Raw genomic sequence first — 23,378 nt, 5'->3', positions numbered from 1 at the left:
AGAAAAAGCTGCAGAAATCATTAAAATTCTATAAAAATAAGGCTAGTAGGTAAATTGGTTCTCTATATTGTCCCCATGTTTGATCTGATTAAACACATTTTAAAAGTTCATTAATTTGTGTGACCTGATTTTCAATACAGCAGAAACATTTTGACAAAAAAAGAAAACGGCAGGAACAAAAGATTTATCAAAAAATATTTGGTGACCCCGGGTCTCTGTTTAACTGATATTGTCTCCTGTGCTGTATTTTATTTTGGATACTTTCATACCTTTTACTAAGGGTCCTTTTCTCTTCCCCTCTCAGTCACAAAAGTATAGACATAACATACACAATTATGCATTAATTCATTAATTTTTCAAATATCTGTTTTTGTATTTAAGTATATATGACATTATTTTTGTATGTTTTATTATCTGTCCTGTTTGTATCTTGTTTGTGTTTCTGAACCAGTGGAAACTCAAGTGTGCAGATACATATGAGAGTGATTATTACAACACGAAGCCGGGAGAGTTCCAAAGAGCCAGATGAGTTTAGCAAACTCCAGCTGCCATCCACCACAAATACAAAAGCATGTGACCGGAAGACAAAAACACTTTAGATATAAAAGATCAGTGATCTTCAATCAACCATTTCAGATTAAATGGACTGATGTTGTGTTACTGTTTTATACAGTGAAAGAATGTGTTGTTTACAGTGTTTTATTGTTCTTCCTGCAGTTATAGTCTGAAGTTTAGGTCTACCTGTAAGGGACATGCATGTCATGATAACCTTGTAATGACTTATGCTATTTTTATATATGTTACTTTTCAAACAACAAACTGCTCTGTACAAAAAATATGGATTAAAATTATACACACAAAGGAAGTTTAAATATTATTTTGGTGATATAAAAACCTCTGCAATGTTATTAAACTTGTGCCTAATTAAACTTCTTATTAAACTTCTTACTTCCTCTTGAGTGATTAATAAATAATATAGCTGGTAACTTCTGTACCTATACAAATAAAGCTGGTCTGACTGCAACCATTGAAAGGTGTTTGGTACAGTAGCGTCTTGTCATATTCTGAAGGAAAACTTCACCTCTCCTTATATGCTGAAAAGAAATTAGTCCTGGATCTGAAAAATGCATCTAATTACATCGGTCTGATCATGTGCTTCAATTGTAACGACTAATAGAAATCTGACCTTTTGTAGAAACACTTTCATTTCCCTTCACTTTTGAGTGCTTACTTATACTTTTTAAAAAAAAATTTAAAAGGACTTAACATTTCACTCTATTTTATGCTGATTTTGATTTGAAAAATAAAGAAAACATTGCATTAAATTTGAAGTATAAGCATGTTCACTGGCTGTCTCAGACTATTTGGCCGCTGCATGCAAAATTACGGCAGAGAAACAATCAGTATTAATCATTATCGAATTTAAAATACAGCTCGTCATGCCATTTCAGTCATATTTATTCCATCAAAATATTCTTTTGTAACACTCAGCACATATCAAATATGCATATTCAAACACAAACATATTAATTTAGCACAATTATTTCAGAGAAATACCAGAATTTGTTTCCATTTTACGTTATCAGGGTTTCATTCTGACTGACTGGTTAAAGCCCTATTCGTATATGGTTCATTTTGCTGATATATTGCTTTTTTGCACTTGCAGCATTCAACGTTCAACATTTTTTCCACCACTTTGCAGCAAACTTGCATGATATGTCATGCGAATGTAGAAAAAAATTAGCATCGAATACGGGCACTTACCGTCAGCCTGAGGTTTCCTGCTACAGTAATGATGTCATGAAGCTTTCCACAATAGTTTAAATATTTTCAAGCATAAAAGGAGAATAGGAAATACCACCCAGAGGTACACAATGATTGTTATCCTTATCACAGTGATCATGGGCATCCCACTGGGGCATGGTGAGTATCTTTTAAAATATAGTTCTGGATATATATTTGCCACATATCACTGCCATAATGACATTTACTAACAATTATTATCTCTATTTCTCATGCCCTGCAGCTTTCCATGTTTTTCAACCGTACTATGCAGTAGGAAGACAGGGACAAGTGTCTTTGCATTGCACTTACAAGACAAAGCCCCTACCACTGGAGATGCAAGTGTCTGTTTATAAAGGCATGTATGGAAAAGAAAGGATCTGCAGGGCCTTTGTCAATGTCTCGAACCCTCACATAGTGACAGATGGTGCAGTGCATTGTATAGGTAATGTGAGCACAGAGAGAGTGGACCTGACCATCTTTGGCTTAAAAGGAGAGGACACTGACCTGTACAGATGCCAACTAGAAGTCTTCTTCCCACCCCCATACCGGAGCGAGTTTGGGAATGGCACGCTGGTGTACATTCCAGGTAAGAGAGCCGACCTTCATTTTTTAAACAATTTAACTTCCAGTTCATTGGTTTATTTTTGCTCTGAGTTTATTAAGTCAAAACAATTAATAGAACCTATTAATAAATCTAGGTTTAAATTTTGGTTACTGGTTTTATTGTCTGTTTTCAAAGTAAATTCCTTAGAGACTAGATCTAAAAAGTCATCATAGTGTTTGTTCGCATATAAATTACTTAAATTTAGGTAATTTAAACAAACTATGAACATGAACAGGCAAATCTGAAGCCATGTTTCATTTTTTTATTTGTAAATTGCGATTATTCAAGTAATAAAACAGTAACTAATAAGCTGTCAAATCCTTTTTAGCTACAGTGTTGGTCAGTATTACATTACAGTCAATACATTCAGCAGTTAGTAGACTTAGTAGACTGCTCTCATACGGTTCACTGTTGTCCACTGTGCAGTAGCAAATCAAAATAGTGGCTAAATGTCTGCTGGCTTTAAGCTTGTGTATTCACAACCTAAACTTGATGATTTGTAAAACCAGACATAAAATAGTGAAGATGACTAAAAACCTTCACAGACATTGTCAAAATGAAAACAGAACAAAGGCTTTACAGCTAAAATGACTAAAACTACAAAAATACTCATTTCAGTAAATTAAACCAGGGTGACATGATGGTGCAGCAGGTATTTATAAAGGCAGACTAGCTGCTCTGTACTCTCCCTCGGTCTAGGTGAGTGTGTTAATGTGTGATTGTTTTACTGTGCAATATAATGACACTCTTCCCAGGATGTACTCCTGCCTTGTTGGCAAAGATTTTGGGTGACGCTACACCCCGTCCAACCATGGTCAGGTTGTTATCAAAACCTACAAGTAAATAAATACATAGTAAATACATAGGAAATTATTAGTTGCATGGTTTTTTATTATTATTAACAGTTTACTGTAATAAAACTGCCCATTAAAACTGCTTTAATTAATTTTCTAGTTAATTAAGTTGTCTGAGTAGATGTATCTAATAAAGCAGTGATTCTGAATAACAGTGGTATAAATGCAAGTATTACATGCTTCTACGTTCATTAGTCAATTATTACAACGTAGGTCTGTTACAATGACTCTCAATTTTTAACCCCTTACTAGATGACTGTTTCACAAAACATTTCACAATACCATAACCTTTCATAACTTGAAATAAAATTTTCTGTGTTTGTTATTTAAATAACCTTTTATAAATGTATAATGATTATATGAAAATAAATGAAATGAATTTCCTTTAGGCTTTTAAACTGAACCTTTGTCCTATTATTCAACTTATTCTATTTAAATTAAGGTTTGGTGATGTCATAACATTGCAGCTGTTAAAAAATGTAGGGGTGTACCAATCGACTCTCTGTAAACAATGCAAAACCCCAAGGCATGATGGTCGCACATTTGTATCTTACATTTACGTAAATAACCTGCATCAATAACCACGTCAAAGTGGATCAAATGAAAAAAGTCCTGGTATTGGATCTGTCAAATCATAAACAATTCATGAACTAATAGATGTTAGGATGTTAATCATTTTTCACAACCTTTCATATTTACACAACTTTAGACTTTAGATTTATAAGATGTGAGAGCCATGATAGGCCAATTGTTACTACAGATTAACAGCCCATAAAACTTGCTACTGGTTAGTAATGCAACCAACCTGATGCAATAGTGATCAACCCCTGGTCTGTTATATAATGTTGTAAAATGATCACTCTAGAGGGAGCCAGAATCTTAGTAACGTGACAAGAGTTTAGCTCTGGAAACTCTTGCTTCTTCTCATCTGGGTGTTGTGGTAGATTTAGTGGAAATGGGGCCTCCCCGACCTACTTGTTAGATCTGAATCACCAGAAAAATAAAACTGTGTGACGTCAATAGCGCTGCAAATACCTTTGTGTTTTCTTTAATCAAATTCCATTTTCTACCACGAATACACCGTACGTTTAATAATAGCTTGAGCTGAAATTAAAGTACATTTTCTGTTATATCTGAACTGTTTTCTTTTTTCTTTCTAGAGAGTCCAGACTGCCCTACTGAGAACGTGCAAGCTAGAATTCAGCAAGTATCAGAAACGTATCCAAACAAAACAGATGTATTTCCTTTAATTCTGCTCTATGCAATATTCATGATCACCATGGCCAGCCTCATTATACAGGTAACATAATGTCTTAACCATGCTTTAAATGTGTTTACATTACTTTTTAAAGTTTTACTACTTGTGGTTACAACAAACCAGGAACAGCTGTAGAAACCTTAGAAACCTTAAGCTCCTCTCAAAGATTAAAGCACAGGCCTACAGGTTCACCCTCCCAGTCCCTATATATAAATTTCATTTCAGAGAGTTTAATTAAGACCACTGCCTACTTTTGGAATAATATAATAGAATCTTTATTGTTACTATACACAGGTACAAAGAAATTTCTAATAACTTACTTTATGCTTAAGTAAATTGACATTGTAGTTTTAAATATTAAATACTGAATATGTGTGCAAATGCTGCATAGTCCGTGTGAGCCGTAATCCCCACTTCTTATGTTGAGAAAAATACAGCTACAAATACTATTGATACTGTATTTATGATCAGTTCATTCTATACTAGCCAAAAAGCCTGTTTTGTTGAGTCAGGAACAGGTTAATGTTTGTTCATTAATTTATTTGCCCTTATGGTAGATGGGGAGCAGCGCATACAATATAAACCAATTTATCATTATATTATACCATGAAATTGTAGCAACATGGTTTAAAATAGCTGAGGAAGAGGGAATTAAAGGAATAAGGTGGTGTAAATGTATTTGTATTTGCACTTTTTACTAATTACAAGTCATATTAGCTTGTTAATATAATGTTTTGAACAGGTTGACAAGCAAAGCAGCCTTCAAATAATTGAGCAACATGTGTTGTCTCTTTAACATGTGGACAGACACACACACTTGACATTTCAAGTATTGTTTTTAATGACAGTGATAATTATGGTGTTGTTTTTATCTGCACAGATAATGAAGATAATCTTAAGAAAGCGGAAGTCCAACCACACGCTACAAACTCTTTCACAGAAAGGTGACTACAAGAACTTCACATGATCTGTACAGCAATTATCAGTGATATTCAACTGATCTTGTATTATAAGAACGGCCCTACTCTACTACAATAGTAATAAAATACCACCATTTCTGTTGCATCATCTGATGTTGTGTAAAATCCTTTTCTGTTTTTTATGTGCAATTTCTTTTAAATTTTCAGTGGAAAAGAAACATTATGACGTGTTGTTTCCTATGGAAGTGTAAAAATGTGTAACGTTGGTACGAACTGTCGAATAAACTCTCTGTAAAATCAGTCTGTGTGTTTTCCTGTAAGAACTAACCACAAGCACGTATCGCTACTATGTCATGACTGTTTAATGAGCTCGATTAAAAGAAGTACTGACTCAGACAGACCTCGCTCTGTCGTTCACTGTGATCGTTTATTTCAGTAGAATGTTTCATGAGAATAATAATAATGCTTTATGAAAATCCTAATCCTTTATACCAGTTTTATACTGTAGATTTTAGAAAATCTTTTAGAAAACAGGAATCTCAGTTAGATCAAATGAGTAACACGTCATTATCATGTACAGAATATGTGTGACACACTTAAAGTGTGTGAACAGAACTAAAATTTGGGACATTTTTGTCTTATGTACAGCAATTGTAAGACGCCTGCATGTCGAGGTAGTCTGTAAAAATTGTTTTTGCAACTGTTCTTTGTAACTAAATGATTAAATCATCATTTTTGGCCAACAAAATAGATTAGAAAACAAACAAACTTAATATAAGATTATTGATTTTGAACATTTCTTAAAAGTGTTTTTGAGTAACTACATCTTTTGATTTTCTTGTGCAAATATTAACAGGGATAGTTTTACTGCACCAGTGAAACAGTGGAATTTTGCCAGTGATGAGCAGATAAGCCAACTGTCACCTTATGCTAATAAGAAATTTGCCAAAATGGTCATACACAATCCATAGTAGTAACTAATGGATTAAAGTATTTGACTTGTGATCATTAGGTTGCTGGTTCAAGGCCAACCAATGCCAAGTTGCCAGTGTTGAGCAAGCATATTAACTGATTGAATTGTATTCAGTCACAGTTGTAATTTGGTTTAAATAGAAACAGCCTGAGCAACTTGGCTGCTTGATACATACACAATGATGAACTTGGTGTTTTTTTAGTTTTTCTTTTTCATTGCTCTGGTATTACATAATATTTTGTCATTTTAAATACATAATGCTCTTGGTATAGTGGTTAATGCGCTAGCTCACCACCACAGAGAGCTCGGGCTACTGACTGGTTGCCAACAGGTACAATTGACTGTGTCTGGGGAAAGGAGGTTCACATGGGGATTGTCCTCACTAATAGTGCAAAAATACAGTGCAGCATGGAGCACGCTTTGGAGGGGACACATGCTAGTCTGTGGCACTACTCAGCCAGCAGGGAGGTGGTGCCAACGGAATTGTATACAAGAATGCCAAGAGTGTCTTTATACATGTCTCAAATCCCATGGCCATAAACCATATTCTACAAACCCCAATTTTCAGAAAAGTTGGGACACTTGCAGTAAATGCAGTAAACTGAAATCTGTAATGTGTTAATTCACTTAAACCTTTAGACAAAAGGACAAAGAAAATATTTTCAGTGTTTTCAATAATGACGTTTAGTAAAATATTTGCTCATTCTTGTTGTATACAAGACTTGAGCTGTTCAACAGTCTGTGTTTGCTGTTGTCTGATTCTCCTCTTCATAATGTGCCATACATTTTCAATAGGAGACAAATCTGGACAGCAAGCAAGCTGGTCAAGCAGACACACTCGATGTCTATAAAGCCACTCAACCAGAATGAGGCCTGGCATTCTCCTCCTGAAATAGACATGAAGTTCCTGGGATAAGACGTCACCTTGACGGCAGCATGTGTCGCCCCAAAATACCAATATAAGCCTCCGCATCAATGGTATTGTCACATATATGAAGATCACCCATGCCGTGAACCCCCATGCCATAACAGAATCTGCTTTTGTTGGTAACAGTCTGGATGGTCTTTTTCATTTTTGGCATGTATAATCTGATGTCTGTTTTCTTCAAAACAAGCTTAAACATGGCTTGATAAAACAAAACATTAAATGGTCTTTTTTTTAAAGAGAAAATAGGAAGGATATTTTCACTGTGTTTGCTACTGTGACAGGGTCATGGTCTAGTATGTATCATTATAAATTATTGTAATTAATTTGGTTCAAATAACATATGTCACGGTGAGTGTTGCATTTATTTGTTTTGCATAATTCTTTGCCATCCTCCTATTTTGGATTTCAGTAAGCATGTCACATTGTGTGTTTAAGACCTACGATTCTTACTCAGTATAAGCACGTTTGGCTGCGACAGCAAAATCGGGCTGATATTGCAGTTAGCTAGTGTGCAAGTCTTAAATCTTATCTTTAACTGTTAACCAGAAAGCTGTACATCGGATGAACCACACGTCCCTGAAAACGCTGAAAATGCTTCACAGTGCTGACCTAAAATCATAGGGAACAAGTACTGCATTACTACTACTACTGTAGAGATAATGTCCTAACAATTAAGAAACGGTTTTAACAAACAGTAATGGCTATTAACAATTAAAAACAACACAGTGTGCAGGTAGTTTACTCAGTGCAGGCAAACAAACCCAACTGCATGCTGCCTCAATAATGAGCCTTGTCTGTACATCTAGATTTAATCTGAAAAACAGGATGTGCTAGCAGATACTGTAATAGCCAGCCTCATGTTTTTAACAAAACATGCTATGGACACATCAAAGTATCATTTACAATGATTTACTTGAACTACAAGCAACCAGACCACAACTGGGACATTTGCTAGGAAACCAGTATACAAGTGCACTAGCTCAGCAGTTACACAAATACACCAGTCCTCAAACTGTTTTCAGTTCTCTGAGTTTTGTTCAATCACTGCAATTAAACAGCAGTGATTTCATTAACTCTGTTAAACCATTATAACCTAGTCACATATATTTTTGTTGACATAGCTAGCAGAAGTAAAACAACTTACGAGGTGAAATAGTGACTTTTAAGGTAAAAATGCATGAGGCCATTCTGAAAGCTTCAAACTCACATTAAAACATTTTAATTAGGCTATAAAAACAAAAAGCTTTAAGCATGTTGGAATTAATATCCAACTGTATTATGTATTAATCTGAATTATTCATACCAGTGTCTCTCAACTGTGTCTCAAGACCATAATGAGTAGATCATGGGCATGTAAATAATACAAAACTATGTATAAGTTTAGCAAAAGCTACTTTTCATAATATGATATGGTCCCTGATTGAGGTGAGAAGGCTTGAGTGCATCAGGGGGCAGAGAGCTATGCTGCCTGGACTCCCATGGACAGGTCGAAAGAAGGTCGAAGGAAGTGTTAGGACGGATCTTTTAGTTCAAAAGGTCCTGAAGAAAGCAGTCGGGAAGTCCAGAAAGTACTCTTTAAAACACTTTATTAAGTGTAAAAATGATCTGTGAATATATGTCAGAGCTAAGCCAATCGGCGCTCCTTTCTCCTGCAGTCTAGAAACACAACCACCAAGAAAGAGACCCGGTTTCTGAGCGCGCCCTTCTTTTAAACTAGTCTAGGCTCCTCCTCCGCCGCTGCTGTTGGAGCCAATGAAATGTGCTAAAAAACCCAGGGCTCCGCCTCCCCCCCTTCGGTAGGAGTCAGGGAGGGAGCCTGGCCGGCGCCATTTTGAACTAAGGGAGCAAGGCCGGCGCCATTTTGAACAAAGGGAGCACGTGGGTGATTGCCGGAACGCTTCCCATATTAAATGTACGTTTTTATGTTCCGAAAAACCTAACAGAAGGCAACGGTAAACTACTTCTGTACTGTACCAAGAAAACCAAACAGAAAAGGAAAAACAGAATGAATTTCAGCATATTGCCAGAAGATGGGACCCTCATTAAAAAGGCATTAAACTTGTTACTGAGGAACAGCTGGGTACAGCTTGTGTGTTTGACATGACAGTGTCGAAGTCCTCTGGATGCCTAGTTGCTGAGGTTGATAGATAAGAAAAGAAGTCAAAGCAGCTGAAGAGGGAAATGGATCATCTACACATCAACATCTTTGGAATCAGTGAACTAAAATGTCAGGACTGAGACACTTTCAATCAGGAAAACACACTGTCTACTATGGAGGAAATAAGAGGGAGGGAAATACAGTTGGACAACATGGTCTAACATGGTTAGAAACAGGAATCAAGCTAGTAATGGGTTTTTAATTACTAACTAGTTTTCTCTTTGATTCTTTGCACTAAGAAATTGATAAGCTCAGCTTTAATTGTTTGTTTATTGTTTGTTTATTGGGATTTTAATGTCATGTTTTACACTTTTGGTTACATTCATGACAGAAACGGTTTGTAAAAGGTTTGTATCAAACACAGTCCTGGACAATTTTGTATCTCCAATTCACCTCACTTGCATGTCTTCTTGCTGTGAGGCGACAGTAAAACTGCAATTAGAAACAGACTTCTAATGTGCAAGTTCTAAGTGAGGTTAAACAATTAAACCATCAGGTGTCTGTGGCAGTTATAGCCTAGCAGTTAAGGTACAGGACTAGTGAGCAGAAAGTTCCTGGTTCAAACCCCACCAATGCCAGGTTGCCACTGTTGGGCCCTTAACCCTCAATTGCTTAGACTGTAAGTTGCTTTGGATTAAAGCGTCTGCTAAATGCCAAAAATGTAAATGTATTACCTGGAGATTATATCACAAGTCCTTCAAGGATTTTAAATGTTAGACATAATTGGCAGAAAACCAGAGAAGCTATGGATAGAGCTTAAAGTGCTTTAATGACATAAAATGAAAAAATGAAAAGAAGGAGAAAAAGAAAAAAAAAAGCATTTCTGGAAGAAATGGAACATTTTATAAGATGCAGTAAAACATAAAACTGTGATTTGTGAATTCCACTGAACCTGACATTTAATGTTTTAGCTTGATTATACTTTGTAAATACACTAATGTTAAATTTAATGCCTAAAACACTCAAAAACACTGTGAAAGAATTTTGACAATTTTAAAACATTCTACACTAAGCAGGTGAAGGAATGATGATTGCCTACAAACAAGGATCTACCAAAGGCTCAGTCTTTGCGAGCAATGGATGGAATTGACTCACCACCTTGTGCCAAATTGCGTGAAATGAGTCAATCGATTAACAACAATCTCAGCAAATTATTTATGTCTTTGTGAATCAGGAAGAATCTCAGTCTGGGTTGGACAAGGCCAGAAATCACTGTTGAATGTGCATGACCAGTATAGCCACCTGGCTTTAGGAGTACTTTGGAAAACTGTTGTCACTTTACACAGTCCACCGCTGCATCAGTATACACAACCTGAAACTCTATTATGCAAAGAGAAAGCCGTGCATCAATTAAAAGTTCCCTGGAACTGAACTCATGTCAGATGGACCGAAAGACAGTGGAACCATGAATGGGGGGACTAAAGTGGTTACATGATGAGTAATGTACATATAAGTGAAGGAACCATTGATGCAGATGCGTATATTGGGATTTTAGAGAGACAAATACTGCCATCACTTAACAAATCAGTTTCATGTTTATACTGCATTTCATAAAATATCTCAACTTTTCCAGAAATGGGGTTTATATTTGTAAACTTCTCTTTATTTATGCTCTTTATCAATCATGATAACGTTACCATCACGTGTCTAGATACAGGAATACGAGATGTGTATCAAACTAGAATCTTCTGATGCTGCACATATTCACATTATCTGTACCATCACCTACGTGAAAATCAGCCTCTGAGATCATTCTATTCATTTCCTGTTGTTTCTCTGCTTTGTTCAAAATATACAGAGGAGTTTCCAAGGTGTCACATTCACTCACTTCTTTGTAAACTTAGTTGACATGTCTGACACATATCTCATTCTTCTTCTGAGCCTCTCTTTCACACTTCACTATGGTAAGTGGTTATTCTTTTTAAATAAGACAACTTACAGAACCTGAACAGTGGCACTATGTAAAGCTAGAAAGCTTTAAATGTATAAACTCAGATTAAAAAAAATAATAATTACATTCTTGTATGTTAAGTCTAGTTGCTTTTCTTATAGTAGTCCATGTTATTCTGGAGCATTCTGTGCTGTATCAAATCATTTCCTGCTGCTAACTGATTCATTGTATTATTATATTATTACACATCATATTGTTTGTTTATTAGGATTTTAACGTCATGTTTTACACTTTTGGTTACATTCATGACAGGAACAGTAGTTACTCAGTACACAAGATTTATTACTTCTCAAGTTTATATGGAACACAGTCCTGGACAATTTAGTGTCTCCAATTCATGTTACTTGCACGTCTTTGGATTGTGGAAGGAAACCGGAGCTCCCGGAGGAAACCCACGCAGACACGGGGAGAACATGCAAACTCCACACAGAAAGGACCCAGACCGCCCCATCTGGGGATCGAACCCAGGACCTTCTTGCTGTGAGGCGACAGTGCTACTCACCTAGCCACCGTGCGGCCCGTAAACAGTTTTAGGTAAAGCTAATTCATCATTTTTTTATTTATTTTCCAGTATGTGCCGACTTCACTGTGAGAACGTTTCTGCAGTACCCCCTCAACGAAGGCGACTCAGTCAGTGTCATCTGCCTGCATAATGGATCAGAAAACTGGACTTTGGGTGCAATCATGAATGCTGGTCACACCAAGATGTGTGAGATGGTAGATGATCAAATACGGACACAGAATAAAGCATGTTACGTCTCAAAAGAGAAAAACCTGTTCAAGTTTACTATGAAGAATCTTACTGACGAGGAAAAAAACCAGCAATACCAATGTGAAGTTTACAGAAAACACCCACTTCCAGTCAAAATCATAAAAGGGGAAGAAATTAAACTGGTTCCAGGTGAGCCTTATGTTTCGAAATAAAACACAAAGAGTGCATTTATATGCACACTAAAATAGGTTTTGACAGCAATCTTAAAAACATCAGCAAATTTAAATCTTAAATTAAACAGTGTTAAAACCACTTGGATTTCAGGCCAGTAATCATGTAAACCTGGTAATAATGTTTCTCTTACTGTGCACGTTCAGCACCGCTGCTCGCTGGATACTAACAAAGTCCTTACACAGAATGCAGGTCATTTTAATGCTGACATACTACTTAGTGAAGTAAAGTGTCATTATTAAACAAAGTGGTAATTAGTTTTCTTCACACTGTTTTTAAGGGTTCAGTATTAAATCTCCAAAGCCTACAAACTCATGTAACTGCACGGATGTGGACACCGGTTGCCCTACTGATGGGGCGTTCACCCTTTCTGGCCCACTCAGCTGGGTTCTGATAGGAGCTGTTCATCTCCTGTGTTTCTACAGCATGCTCATTACTGTAATGTACATCAGACTGAGAGTAAGTCCACATACTTGTAAATGTATTTATTTTTATTATTATTGTTTTAATGCTTCCTATGTTTAAAGGAATTATACTGGAGCAATAAAATGCTACTCTTACCATATAAGTAATGTCCCCTTACCAAAATCTCCCCCCCCCTAATAGACCAGGAGATCAGAAGAGCTGACGCTGACCTATGTTCCAATGCAGGTAACCAATGTTTTCTTTTAATTTGTGCTATTTAAATTGTGGTGCAATTGGGGGAACAGCTGAATTATAAAGCATATTAAAGCACTATGTTATAACGTGTTATATTGTATGTATAATTTACATCAGATTTTTAAATAGAAAGACCACAATGCCTAACAAAAATGTACAGTGTTAAAAGGTTTAAATGATGTAGCTTTTTAATTTTTTATTTATTTAGCTACAAACTTCAGTACAGTCCAGTGTCTTCTATTATTTTTTTTTTTTAAATCTATAACTAATAAACTCACAATAACAAAATCTATTCATTTAGTCACAGAAACAGAACAATTGCAGAAATCACTGAAATGTCAAGACTGCTTTGACACATGTCCATTACAAGTGAATGAAAACTTTGGACTTAAATCATTCTTCTTAATTTAAATGCAAAAAGAAATAATCACCACTTCCACATGACCCAGTTCAATAATACTGACTTAATACATGATGTGAATAAGCTTTCAAATGTTCTTCTTCTGTTCCTTCTTCTGCAGCAAAATCGCTTCAAACCCATGGTAAGAATGACATCTTCATATCTCATTTTCTCTTGTAAATAATTAATCAAGTGGGTAAACAGTCCTCCTGTTAGAGTGCCTTGAAACAAGCAAGTTTGTGTTTAACTATCAAATCAAGTCAAAATGTATTTATTTGTATATCGCTTTTTACATTAGACATTGTCCCAAAGCAAGTTTACAGTATTCAGGACAGACAGACCATAAACCCCCACACTTAAACGTATTTACTATAGTATGTTGCATTCTAAAAATTCTTAGAAGCTTCTGATCAAAATGCGAACGTGAGCACAAAATATTGCGGTGAAGCACTACAGGAGGAACGTATTACCTTTTTAAATGTACATGTGATCTATTCCTAACCTACTAACCTATTTCAGAAGAAACGACACAATGCAGACAAAAATGCAGAATACATGGACATGCGCCGGGTGCAGCAACTGGCAGGGACCATCAGAGATGTGAACCACAACTCGCATTCAAATGGTTTGGGATTTACAGTGTGATTCACACGTTTGTTTTATGAACGTTCATTTCAAACTAGGCCTACTGTGTACAAAATTGTTGAATCCAGCTCTTATAAGGTTGACTACTTTAATACTTTAAACCAGACATAACATTATAAGCACTGACAGGTGAAGTGAATACCACTGATTATCTCTTCATCACGGCTCCTGTTAGTGGGGGGGATATATTAGGCAGCAAGTGAACATTTTATCCTCAAAGTTAGAAGCAGGAAAAATGGGCGAGCGTGAGGATTTGAGCGATTTTGACGAGGGCCAAATTGTGATGTTAGACGACTGGGTCAGAGCATCTCCAAAACTGCATCTCTTGTGGGGTGTTCCCGGTCTGCAGTGATCAGTATCTATCAAAAGTGGTCCAAGGAAGGAACAGTGGTAAACCGGCGACAGGGTCATGGGCGGCAGGGTCATGGGCGGCCAAGGCTCACTGATGCACGTGAGGAGCGAAGGCTGGCCCGTGTGGTCCGATCCAACAGACGAGCTACTGTAGCTCAAATTGCTGAAGAAGTTAATGCTGGTTCTGATAGAAAGGTGTCAGAATACACAGTGCATCTCAGTTTGTTGTGTATGGGCCAGCAAAAGGGGGACCAACACAACATTAGGAAGGTGGTCATAATGTTATGCCTGATCGGTGTATATTGTCTTTAAAGTAACTAAAATGCACATTTTGTTAAGCTATTACCTTATCATTGCATCGTCACACTTCTAGACTGCTAGCTTTATGTTCTATAGTTGCAGGCATCTGCGCTTGATGTATTTCTGCATATATAAAATGTATTAACAGCACTGAGATTAGATAGCATTGTTATTTAAACAATAAAATTTGTGGATTTATGAAATTCTTTGTTATATATTGTAAAGCACTATCATTCATTATTCATCATTTTAAAATGCAAATATAAACCTTTATTAAACCTTTAATTATTTAAACATCATTTCTTAAGCTGTGGGCAAGCTGTAGCCTAGTGGTTAGGGTACTAGACTAGTAATCAAAAGGTTGCTGGTTCAAGCCTCACCACTGCCAAGTTGCTGCTGTTGGGTCCTTGAGCAAGGCCCTTAACCCAGTTGCTCAGATTGTATACTGTAACTGTACTGTAAGTCACTTTGGATAAAGGCGTCTGCTAAATGCTGAAAATGTAAATCTCTGTTCATCACTTTATTCAGGTTCGATGTGTGGTTTGTACTGTGCCATCCAGAAACCACCCACTCTACCAGCTGAACAGATGTTATCTATGTTTTAAGTAAATCTGCATTAACAAAATCATAGGTATGACAGTACTGGGTATTGAGTTTAGTACTTTGTTCATCCCAACATAACAGCAGAAGTTTCTCTTATAATGCTTGATGTAATTGGTGAATAAAATGAGTCATAAAATATAATTTAACATGTTGGTTCTTAAAATTCATTTAGTTTAGTTAAAGCAATAGTTGTTCTCATACTTTCTAACATTAAGCTAATTTATCACAGTGAGATGGTAAATTAACCATATTTAAAAAGGGTACCAATAACAGACTGCAGCATTTTACTGCTAAATACAATTTCCAGCCCCCTTTTTACCATTAATGGTAATTGACCTACATGGGATCACCAAAAGATTGCTGGTTCAAGCCCCACGACTGCCAGCCTGTCACTGTTGGGCCCTTGAGCAAGACCCTTAACCCTCAATTGTTCGGACTGTGACTGCTGTAAGTTAGATAAAAGCGTCTGCTAAATGCTGTATATGTAAATGGATGGTGCACTATTCTCACACTGACATGATATGTTTGTATCCGTTCTGTATCCATTCTGGGTAGCACTATCACACCACAGCAAGAAGGTCCTGGGTTTGATTCCCAGGAGGAGCGTTCTGTGTCTTTTCTTTGTGGAGTTTACATGTTCTCCCTGTGTCTGCGTGGTTTTCTATGGGTGCTCCAATTTTCTTTCACAGTGCATATGATTTATTTATAAAAATTTTAACACTTTGGTTACATTCATGACAGAAACGGTAGTTACTCATTACATAAGATTCATCAGTTCACAAGTTTAATATCAAACACAGTCAGGGACAATTTTGTATCTCCAGTTCACCTCACTAGCATGTTGTTGAACTGTGGGAGGAAACCGAGGTTCCTGGAGGAAACCCACACAGACACTGAGAGGACATGCAAACTCCACACAGAAAGGACCCGGACCGCCCCACCTGGGGCCTTTCACAGTTCAATGTCAGGCTAACTGGAGCTACTCCAAATTGCTCTGTGTGTGTGTGTGTGTGTGTGTGTGTGTGTGTGTGTGTGTGTGTGTGTGTGTGTGTGTGCGTGCGTGCGTATTTGCCCTGTGATGGACTGGTGACCTGTCCAGGGTGTTTTCCTGCCTTTCACTTAGTGAATCGGACCAACTGCAACCCTAAACAGAATAAAGTGTTGTTAAAAAAATGAATAAATGACTGAATGGACGGTTCTTATGGCACCATGTAGTAAAACGGGGGTATTTTAAAAAATCCTTCATAACGGCTTTGTGGGTTTATACACAACCAGCATGTGACTCACATCTTATGATTAGTTTATTAAATATAAACAATTCTTAGCATTACTAGCCTGTGATGGTATCGAGCATAGACTTGTCTTGTTTTTTTGGCTTAGGCTAAAAAAAATACTCTTGGGCTTGATATTTCTTTTTTTTTCTGCCAAGTTTCAGCTTGGTGCTGTAAACAGAAATGATGACTAATTAATGGAGTGTGTGTGTTATTCACATATCGGCTCACATTTCAAACCACATCCGTTCTTTTTCAACAGCTATTCGTTTATTAAAAAACCCCAAATAGAACTACTTAGTTTGACTACAGTTTATAATAAAAGGTACATAAAAAAGTCACTTTTGCAGTTCTGCCAAACAGTCACTGTATACTGTGGGGAAAATTGGTCTAGATGGTCACAGGTCTGCCAGAATTTAGACTTTGCTGGAGCGCTGCTGCAGATGAGCTTAACATAATAATCTTTGGGGTGCTGTGTGAACTTGACTAAAGAGAAGTGGGGGATACATTTGTGTGTGACAGCTTCTAAACACAAGGCAATAAAAACCTCTTAACTGTGGTCAATGTAATTTGTAATTTAGCAGCTTTTGCTTTATAGCAGACGTGTTTTCTGGCTTTTGAATTAATCATCATAACTAGAGCTTTGGTTATACACAGCCAGCATGTGACCATTTGCTTAGAATTGCTTTTTATTAGGATATACTTTTTCTGTTTTTTTAAGTGTGTAAGACATTCAGCGTAGGCTTTATTGACAGTGATATTGCGGTTTCACGTAAATACCACTGCTGGATGGTTTCGACACATGGGTAGTTTTGAGGATGCAGATGCAAAACGTCAAAGGTTGCTACCAGTGTAAACAAAAATGATGACTAATTGATGGTGTGTTTGCTTTTTAAACTGGTTCACATATTTTAAACTACATCCGCTCATTTTCAGTCCCGTCACAAAGCCCGTCACTTCAGCGTCAATAAAAATATTTAATGTTTTTTTAAATAATTTTCCTTCTTTCAAGATTCAAGAGTTTTATTTTCATGTGCACAGAAGAACCAGCAGTTACACTGTACAATGAAATTCTTACTTTGTTCGTCCTCCAAACGCCAATTATAAGTATATATTATACATAAAACAAAATTAAACTAGTAGAATAAAAACTTTTAAAATATAAAAACTATAAAACTATAAAAACTTTTTATATACAAAGGAATAAAAATAGAAATAAACTAAGGCAGTAAAAAAGGCATGTAGCAGCAGTCATATAAGGTGCAGGAAAATTATGCAGTGTTTGAGAATAGGCTATAGCAGCGATTTTTTAAACGTGCTAATTATGCAACATTATGTGCAAGAAGCAGCAGTCATTTTAATGTGCAATTGGGCATTGTATGAGGAGGTTCAATGCTCATGAGGTGAGTTGTGTATGTGACAGTCCATGTTTGTTCACAAGCCTGACTGCCTGTGGGTAAACACTGTTGGTCAGTCTTGTTGTTCTGGCCTTTATGCTTTTGAAACGTTTGCCTGATGGCAAAAGAGATTTTGCAATTCACCTTATTTTACGTGGGGACAAAATGCCCTCATGCCTATATTCCAGGTACCAGATTATAGCTCAGATCATTTTAAAGTTCTAAATAATCACCTTAAAAGTGGATACAAACACAACAACCATATATCTATTTTACAGCTGTTGCCTTTATAACTTGTCAACATACTTCTGTCACTTTTAAGGAATAACAAAAGGAATTTTCCATTATCACCTCATATGTGTACACCCAGTGAAATATCTAAATAAAATATAAATGGTAACATCAGTGGTGTTTCTAGGATCTCATGGACCCCAGTGCAAAAAAAATTATTTTGGGCCCCCCTCAACATATTTCATATACATATATAATGGCAAGCCAAACAGGAAATATATAGCAAACACTGATATATATGGAATGAAACTCAATATATATGGAATGAAAACTGATATATATAAAATGAAGCTCGATATATATAAAATGAAACTCAATATATATGGAATGAATACTGATATATCAGTTTAAATATAAATATAAAGGCACACAACAAGGTAAAGTTCACTTTAACTGTTAAGTCAGGACTTTAATGAATGTTACAACACTTTAGACTGCCTAGGTCCAGCACCCGAACTTCAATGTTGGGGCCACACGGCGAGTCATATACAGTGTATCACAAAAGTGAGTACACCCCTCACATTTCTGCAGATATTTAAGTATATCTTTTCATGGGACAACACTGACAAAATGACACTTTGACACAATGAAAAGTAGTCTGTGTGCAGCTTATATAACAGTGTAAATTTATTCTTCCCTCAAAATAACTCAATATACAGCCATTAATGTCTAAACCACCGGCAACAAAAGTGAGTACACCCCTAAGAGACTACACCACTAAATGTCAAAATTGAGCACTGCTTGTCATTTTCCCTCCAAAATGTCATGTGATTTGTTAGTGTTACTAGGTCTCAGGTGTGCATAGGGAGCAGGTGTGTTCAATTTAGTAGTACAGCTCTCACACTCTCTCATACTGGTCACTGAAAGTTCCAACATGGCACCTCATGGCAAAGAACTCTCTGAGGATCTTAAAAGATGAATTGTTGCGCTACATGAAGATGGCCAAGGCTACAAGAAGATTGCCAACACCCTGAAACTGAGCTGCAGCACAGTGGCCAAGATCATCCAGCGTTTTAAAAGAGCAGGGTCCACTCAGAACAGACCTCGCGTCGGTCGTCCAAAGAAGCTGAGTGCACGTGCTCAGCGTCACATCCAACTGCTGTCTTTGAAAGATAGGCGCAGGAGTGCTGTCAGCATTGCTGCAGAGATTGAAAAGGTGGGGGCTCAGCCTGTCAGTGCTCGGACCATACGCCGCACACTACATCAAATTGGTCTGCATGGCTGTCACCCCAGAAGGAAGCCTCTTCTGAAGTCTCTACACAAGAAAGCCTGCAAACAGTTTGCTGAAGACATGTCAACAAAGGACATGGATTACTGGAACCATGTCCTATGGTCTGATGAGACCAAGATTAATTTGTTTGGTTCAGATGGTCTCAAGCATGTGTGGCGGCAATCAGGTGAGGAGTACAAAGATAAGTGTGTCATGCCTACAGTCAAGCATGGTGGTGGGAATGCCATGGTCTTGGGCTGCATGAGTTCAGCAGGTGTTGGGGAGTTACATTTCATTGAGGGACACATGAACTCCAATATGTACTGTGAAATACTGAAGCAGAGCATGATCCCCTCCCTCCGGAAACTGGGTCGCAGGGCAGTGTTCCAGCATGATAATGACCCCAAACACACCTCTAAGACGACCACTGCTTAATTGAAGAGGCTGAAGGTAAAGGTGATGGAATGGCCAAGCATGTCTCCAGACCTAAACCCAATAGAACATCTTTGGGGCATCCTCAAGCGGAAGGTGGAGGAGCGCAAAGTCTCGAATATCCGCCAGCTCCGTGATGTCGTCATGGAGGAGTGGAAAAGCATTCCAGTGGCAACCTGTGAAGCTCTGGTAAACTCCATGCCCAGGAGAGTTAAGGCAGTTCTGGGAAATAATGGTGGCCACACAAAATATTGACACTTCAGGAACTTTCACTAAGGGGTGTACTCACTTTTGTTGCCGGTGGTTTAGACATTAATGGCTGTATATTGAGTTATTTTGAGGGAAGAATAAATTTACACTGTTATATAAGCTGCACACAGACTACTTTTCATTGTGTCAAAGTGTCATTTTGTCAGTGTTGTCCCATGAAAAGATATACTTAAATATCTGCAGAAATGTGAGCGGTGTACTCACTTTTGTGATACACTGTATACAAAACTAACTAACTGCAGAAGTCTGAACGCACATGTATAAACCGGTTGCTGCATTCTGATTGGCTGAGCTGAATGTCACTCACATATCGCAGCTACAATATTGTAATATAATAATAACGACCTGACGAGTGCAGCCAATGGGGAGGCAGTGCGGTGGGGGGTTTAGTTCATGTCGTGGAGGGCCCCCCCCAGCCATGGGCCCCAGTGCACCTTGCCATCCCCCCCCCCCCCCCCATATGAACATGCTTAGCTTGTTCATATAAACCTCCAATGAGTGCCAATAATTCTGACATTGTCACATGGTTGGAGGTAGCAATTGCTCAGTGTTATAGTACTAGAAATGAAACTGGTTAAAAAGTTGCCACTTTGGTGACCTGAACAAGGTCCTCAACAAGATCTTGGAGCTACAACATCCCACAAGCCCATATCAACTTCCACATCTAATGTTGGTACTAAGATCCAGTCCTGGATCTGCTATGAAGGATGTCCTTAAAACAAGCATTATAGAATATTTTAAACAGACAGTGTTACAAGGTGTTTACAAAGAATGCTGATCAATTAAAATTAGACACACATTTAGTGAACAACAACGAACCCTAACCTCTTACTGTGGTTAATAAAGACATAGCTGAACATCCACATCTCAAACACATTTCTTCATGCTTTGTGGAAAAATTCACAGTTAACTTACCATATAGAAATAACAGACCTATAGCATAAAGTGTGAACAGCCATGTGCGATATCTATACGCACAACAGCCATTTGCTTTACCACAATCTTTACTGCTCATAAAAAAACAGCATCTAATGGTACTGTGGTAATGGGGGCAAAACACAATCAGCTGCTGTAGTTTATCTTGTAACAAACAAAGATTCGACCCTACGCACCTTAAAAAAACACTGTATAAAATTTTAAAATAACAAATATAACAAATTATATATGACTAAAATGTAATACTTTTTAAACCGTTTAGTGGCACAGTGTAGTGCAGAGAGGGGACTCAACTCGTGACTCGCAAAAAATGACTTGTGGACAACCAAAGTCAGCAACATTAGTTACAGTAGTGTTAAAAAAAATAGCAGTGATTTTAAAAAAGCGAATAAAGCACAAATTCATTATAATAACTTTTATTTCCATAAATGCAAATGCACTGAAAATACTACACTTTCAATTCTAAATCAAAACATTAACTAAATTTAGCCAGTTTGTGTTAATCCTTTACAGAAAATTAAGAAAAATGAATATTAGGATGTTCAAAAAAATAGCAGTGCCAGCATTTTTCTTTAAAAACTCAAAAAAATTATCTATGAACTGAAAATGTTTAAGGTTTCACTTTACTTTAAATTACTGAACTAATATTTAGTGGCATAACAATTGTTTCCGAGATCTGTGTTGCATGGAGTCGACCAACTTCTGGCACCTCTGAACAGGTATTCCAGTCCAGGATGATTAGACGACATTCCACAGTTCTTCTGCAATTTTGGGTTTTGCCTCAAAAAAACGTGTTTCAGATTTCAGCCCACAAGTTCTCTGTGGGATTGAAGTCAGGGGATTGTGCTGGCCACTCTATTACCTCGATCTTGTTTGTCTGTAACCAAGATGTTTTGGGTCATTGCCATGTTGAAACACCCATTTTAAGGACATTTCTTCTTCAACATAGGGCAACATGATCTGCTCAAGTATTCTGATATATTTAAACTGATCCATGATCCCTCGTATCATCATTTTGTACCACCATGCTTTACTGTCTTCACAGTGAACTTTGGCTTGAATTCAGTGCTCGGGGGTCGTCTGACATACTGTCTACGGCCACTAGACCTAAAAAGAACAATTTTGCTTTCACCAGTCCACAAAATGTTGAGCCATTTCTCTTTGGACCAGTCAATGTGTTCCTTGGCAAATCTGAACCCATTCAGGACGTCTTTTTCTTAACAACGGGACTTTGCAAGGAGTTCTTGCTGGTAAATTGGTTTCACTTAATCATCTTCTGTACTTACTGGGAACTTCAGATGTTCCTTGATCTTTCTGGAGGTGATCATTGGCTGAGTATTTGCCATTTTGGCTATTCTTTGATCCATTCGAACAGTAGTTCCACGCTTCCTTCTGCGTCTTTCAGGTTTTGGTTGTCACTTCAAGGCATCTGAGATAATTTTAGCTGAGCAGCCAATAATTTGCTGCACTTCTCTGTATGTTTTTCCCTCTACAATCAACTTTTTAAACAAAGTATGCTGTTCATCAGAACAATGTCTGGAACAACCCATTTTACCCAGTATTTCAGAAGGAAATGTGCTACGACCAACCTGTGCAACATTTGCCCCCCTCCTACATTAAATAAGGGCCAAAATTGACACCCGTTCTTTTGCAGAATGAATGACTTCACCAATTGAACTCCTCACTGCTATTATTTTGAACAAGCCCCTTTCAGTCAATGCTTCAATTACTCAGAATGAGTGGCATGCATGTCCTAATTGTTGGGTTTGTTTTGTGTTCATTACTCTACTACACTTTCAAGTAAATTTTTTGCTATGTAGAAATAGCATTTTTACTAAAAACAGTGATTTATCAGGTTAATGGTGTCGGACTGCTATTTTTTTTTAACACCACTGTACATGTCATATATGATCCGACATCATTCTGATCGTGTCATTTTCTGCTCTCTAATATCCCTCCAGCCGTTTTAACCCACAACGCACGCAATGGGTAAATGTTCCAGCCAGCTTCCGGCGTAGTGATGAAGCGTCGCTCCCTACTCCCTCATTTGAATATGAATCTCACTTAAAATGGTGGAATACCCTACGTTGTGCACTACACAGTAACAGATAATGTGAATGGAACGCTCCTACAGAATTGGCACTAATGCTTCAAAGAACCACTTTCTGAACCAATCAGACCTTCTGATTTTAATTATTAGTAAGAATTGCTGTTATTTGCATGTATTTAGTTTGCAGC

The 23,378-nt window shown here is 37.3% G+C and overlaps 2 protein-coding genes across 3 annotated transcripts; both read left to right on the top strand.

Moving 5' to 3' along the window:
• The first annotated feature begins 1,874 nt into the window (after positions 1-1,874).
• On the top strand, positions 1,875-5,544 carry cd28 (CD28 molecule). The gene is made up of 4 exons (XM_063006558.1): positions 1,875-1,923; positions 2,027-2,371; positions 4,404-4,543; positions 5,382-5,544. Exons 1-4 carry the CDS (start codon positions 1,875-1,877, stop codon positions 5,466-5,468), a joined length of 621 nt encoding a protein of 206 aa, XP_062862628.1. The 3' UTR covers positions 5,469-5,544.
• A 7,234-nt stretch (positions 5,545-12,778) lies between these two features.
• On the top strand, positions 12,779-15,444 carry si:ch211-67e16.3 (uncharacterized). Of its 2 annotated transcripts, none has more exons than XM_063006514.1 (5): positions 12,779-12,833; positions 12,981-13,025; positions 13,556-13,576; positions 13,957-14,059; positions 15,259-15,444. In XM_063006514.1, exons 1-5 carry the CDS (start codon positions 12,801-12,803, stop codon positions 15,333-15,335), a joined length of 279 nt encoding a protein of 92 aa, XP_062862584.1. In that variant the 5' UTR covers positions 12,779-12,800; the 3' UTR covers positions 15,336-15,444. The 2 variants fall into 2 exon arrangements, with proteins under 2 accessions (XP_062862584.1, XP_062862583.1); XM_063006513.1 differs by having other exon boundaries at positions 13,954-14,059.
• Positions 15,445-23,378: the final 7,934 nt, after the last annotated feature.

This window comes from Trichomycterus rosablanca, chromosome 12 (genome assembly GCF_030014385.1).
Source record: "Trichomycterus rosablanca isolate fTriRos1 chromosome 12, fTriRos1.hap1, whole genome shotgun sequence".
In the NCBI taxonomy this organism is placed as follows: Eukaryota; Metazoa; Chordata; class Actinopteri; order Siluriformes; family Trichomycteridae; genus Trichomycterus; species Trichomycterus rosablanca.
Note: the sequence above shows the minus strand (reverse complement) of the source record. Positions and strands in the feature narration are given on the sequence as shown.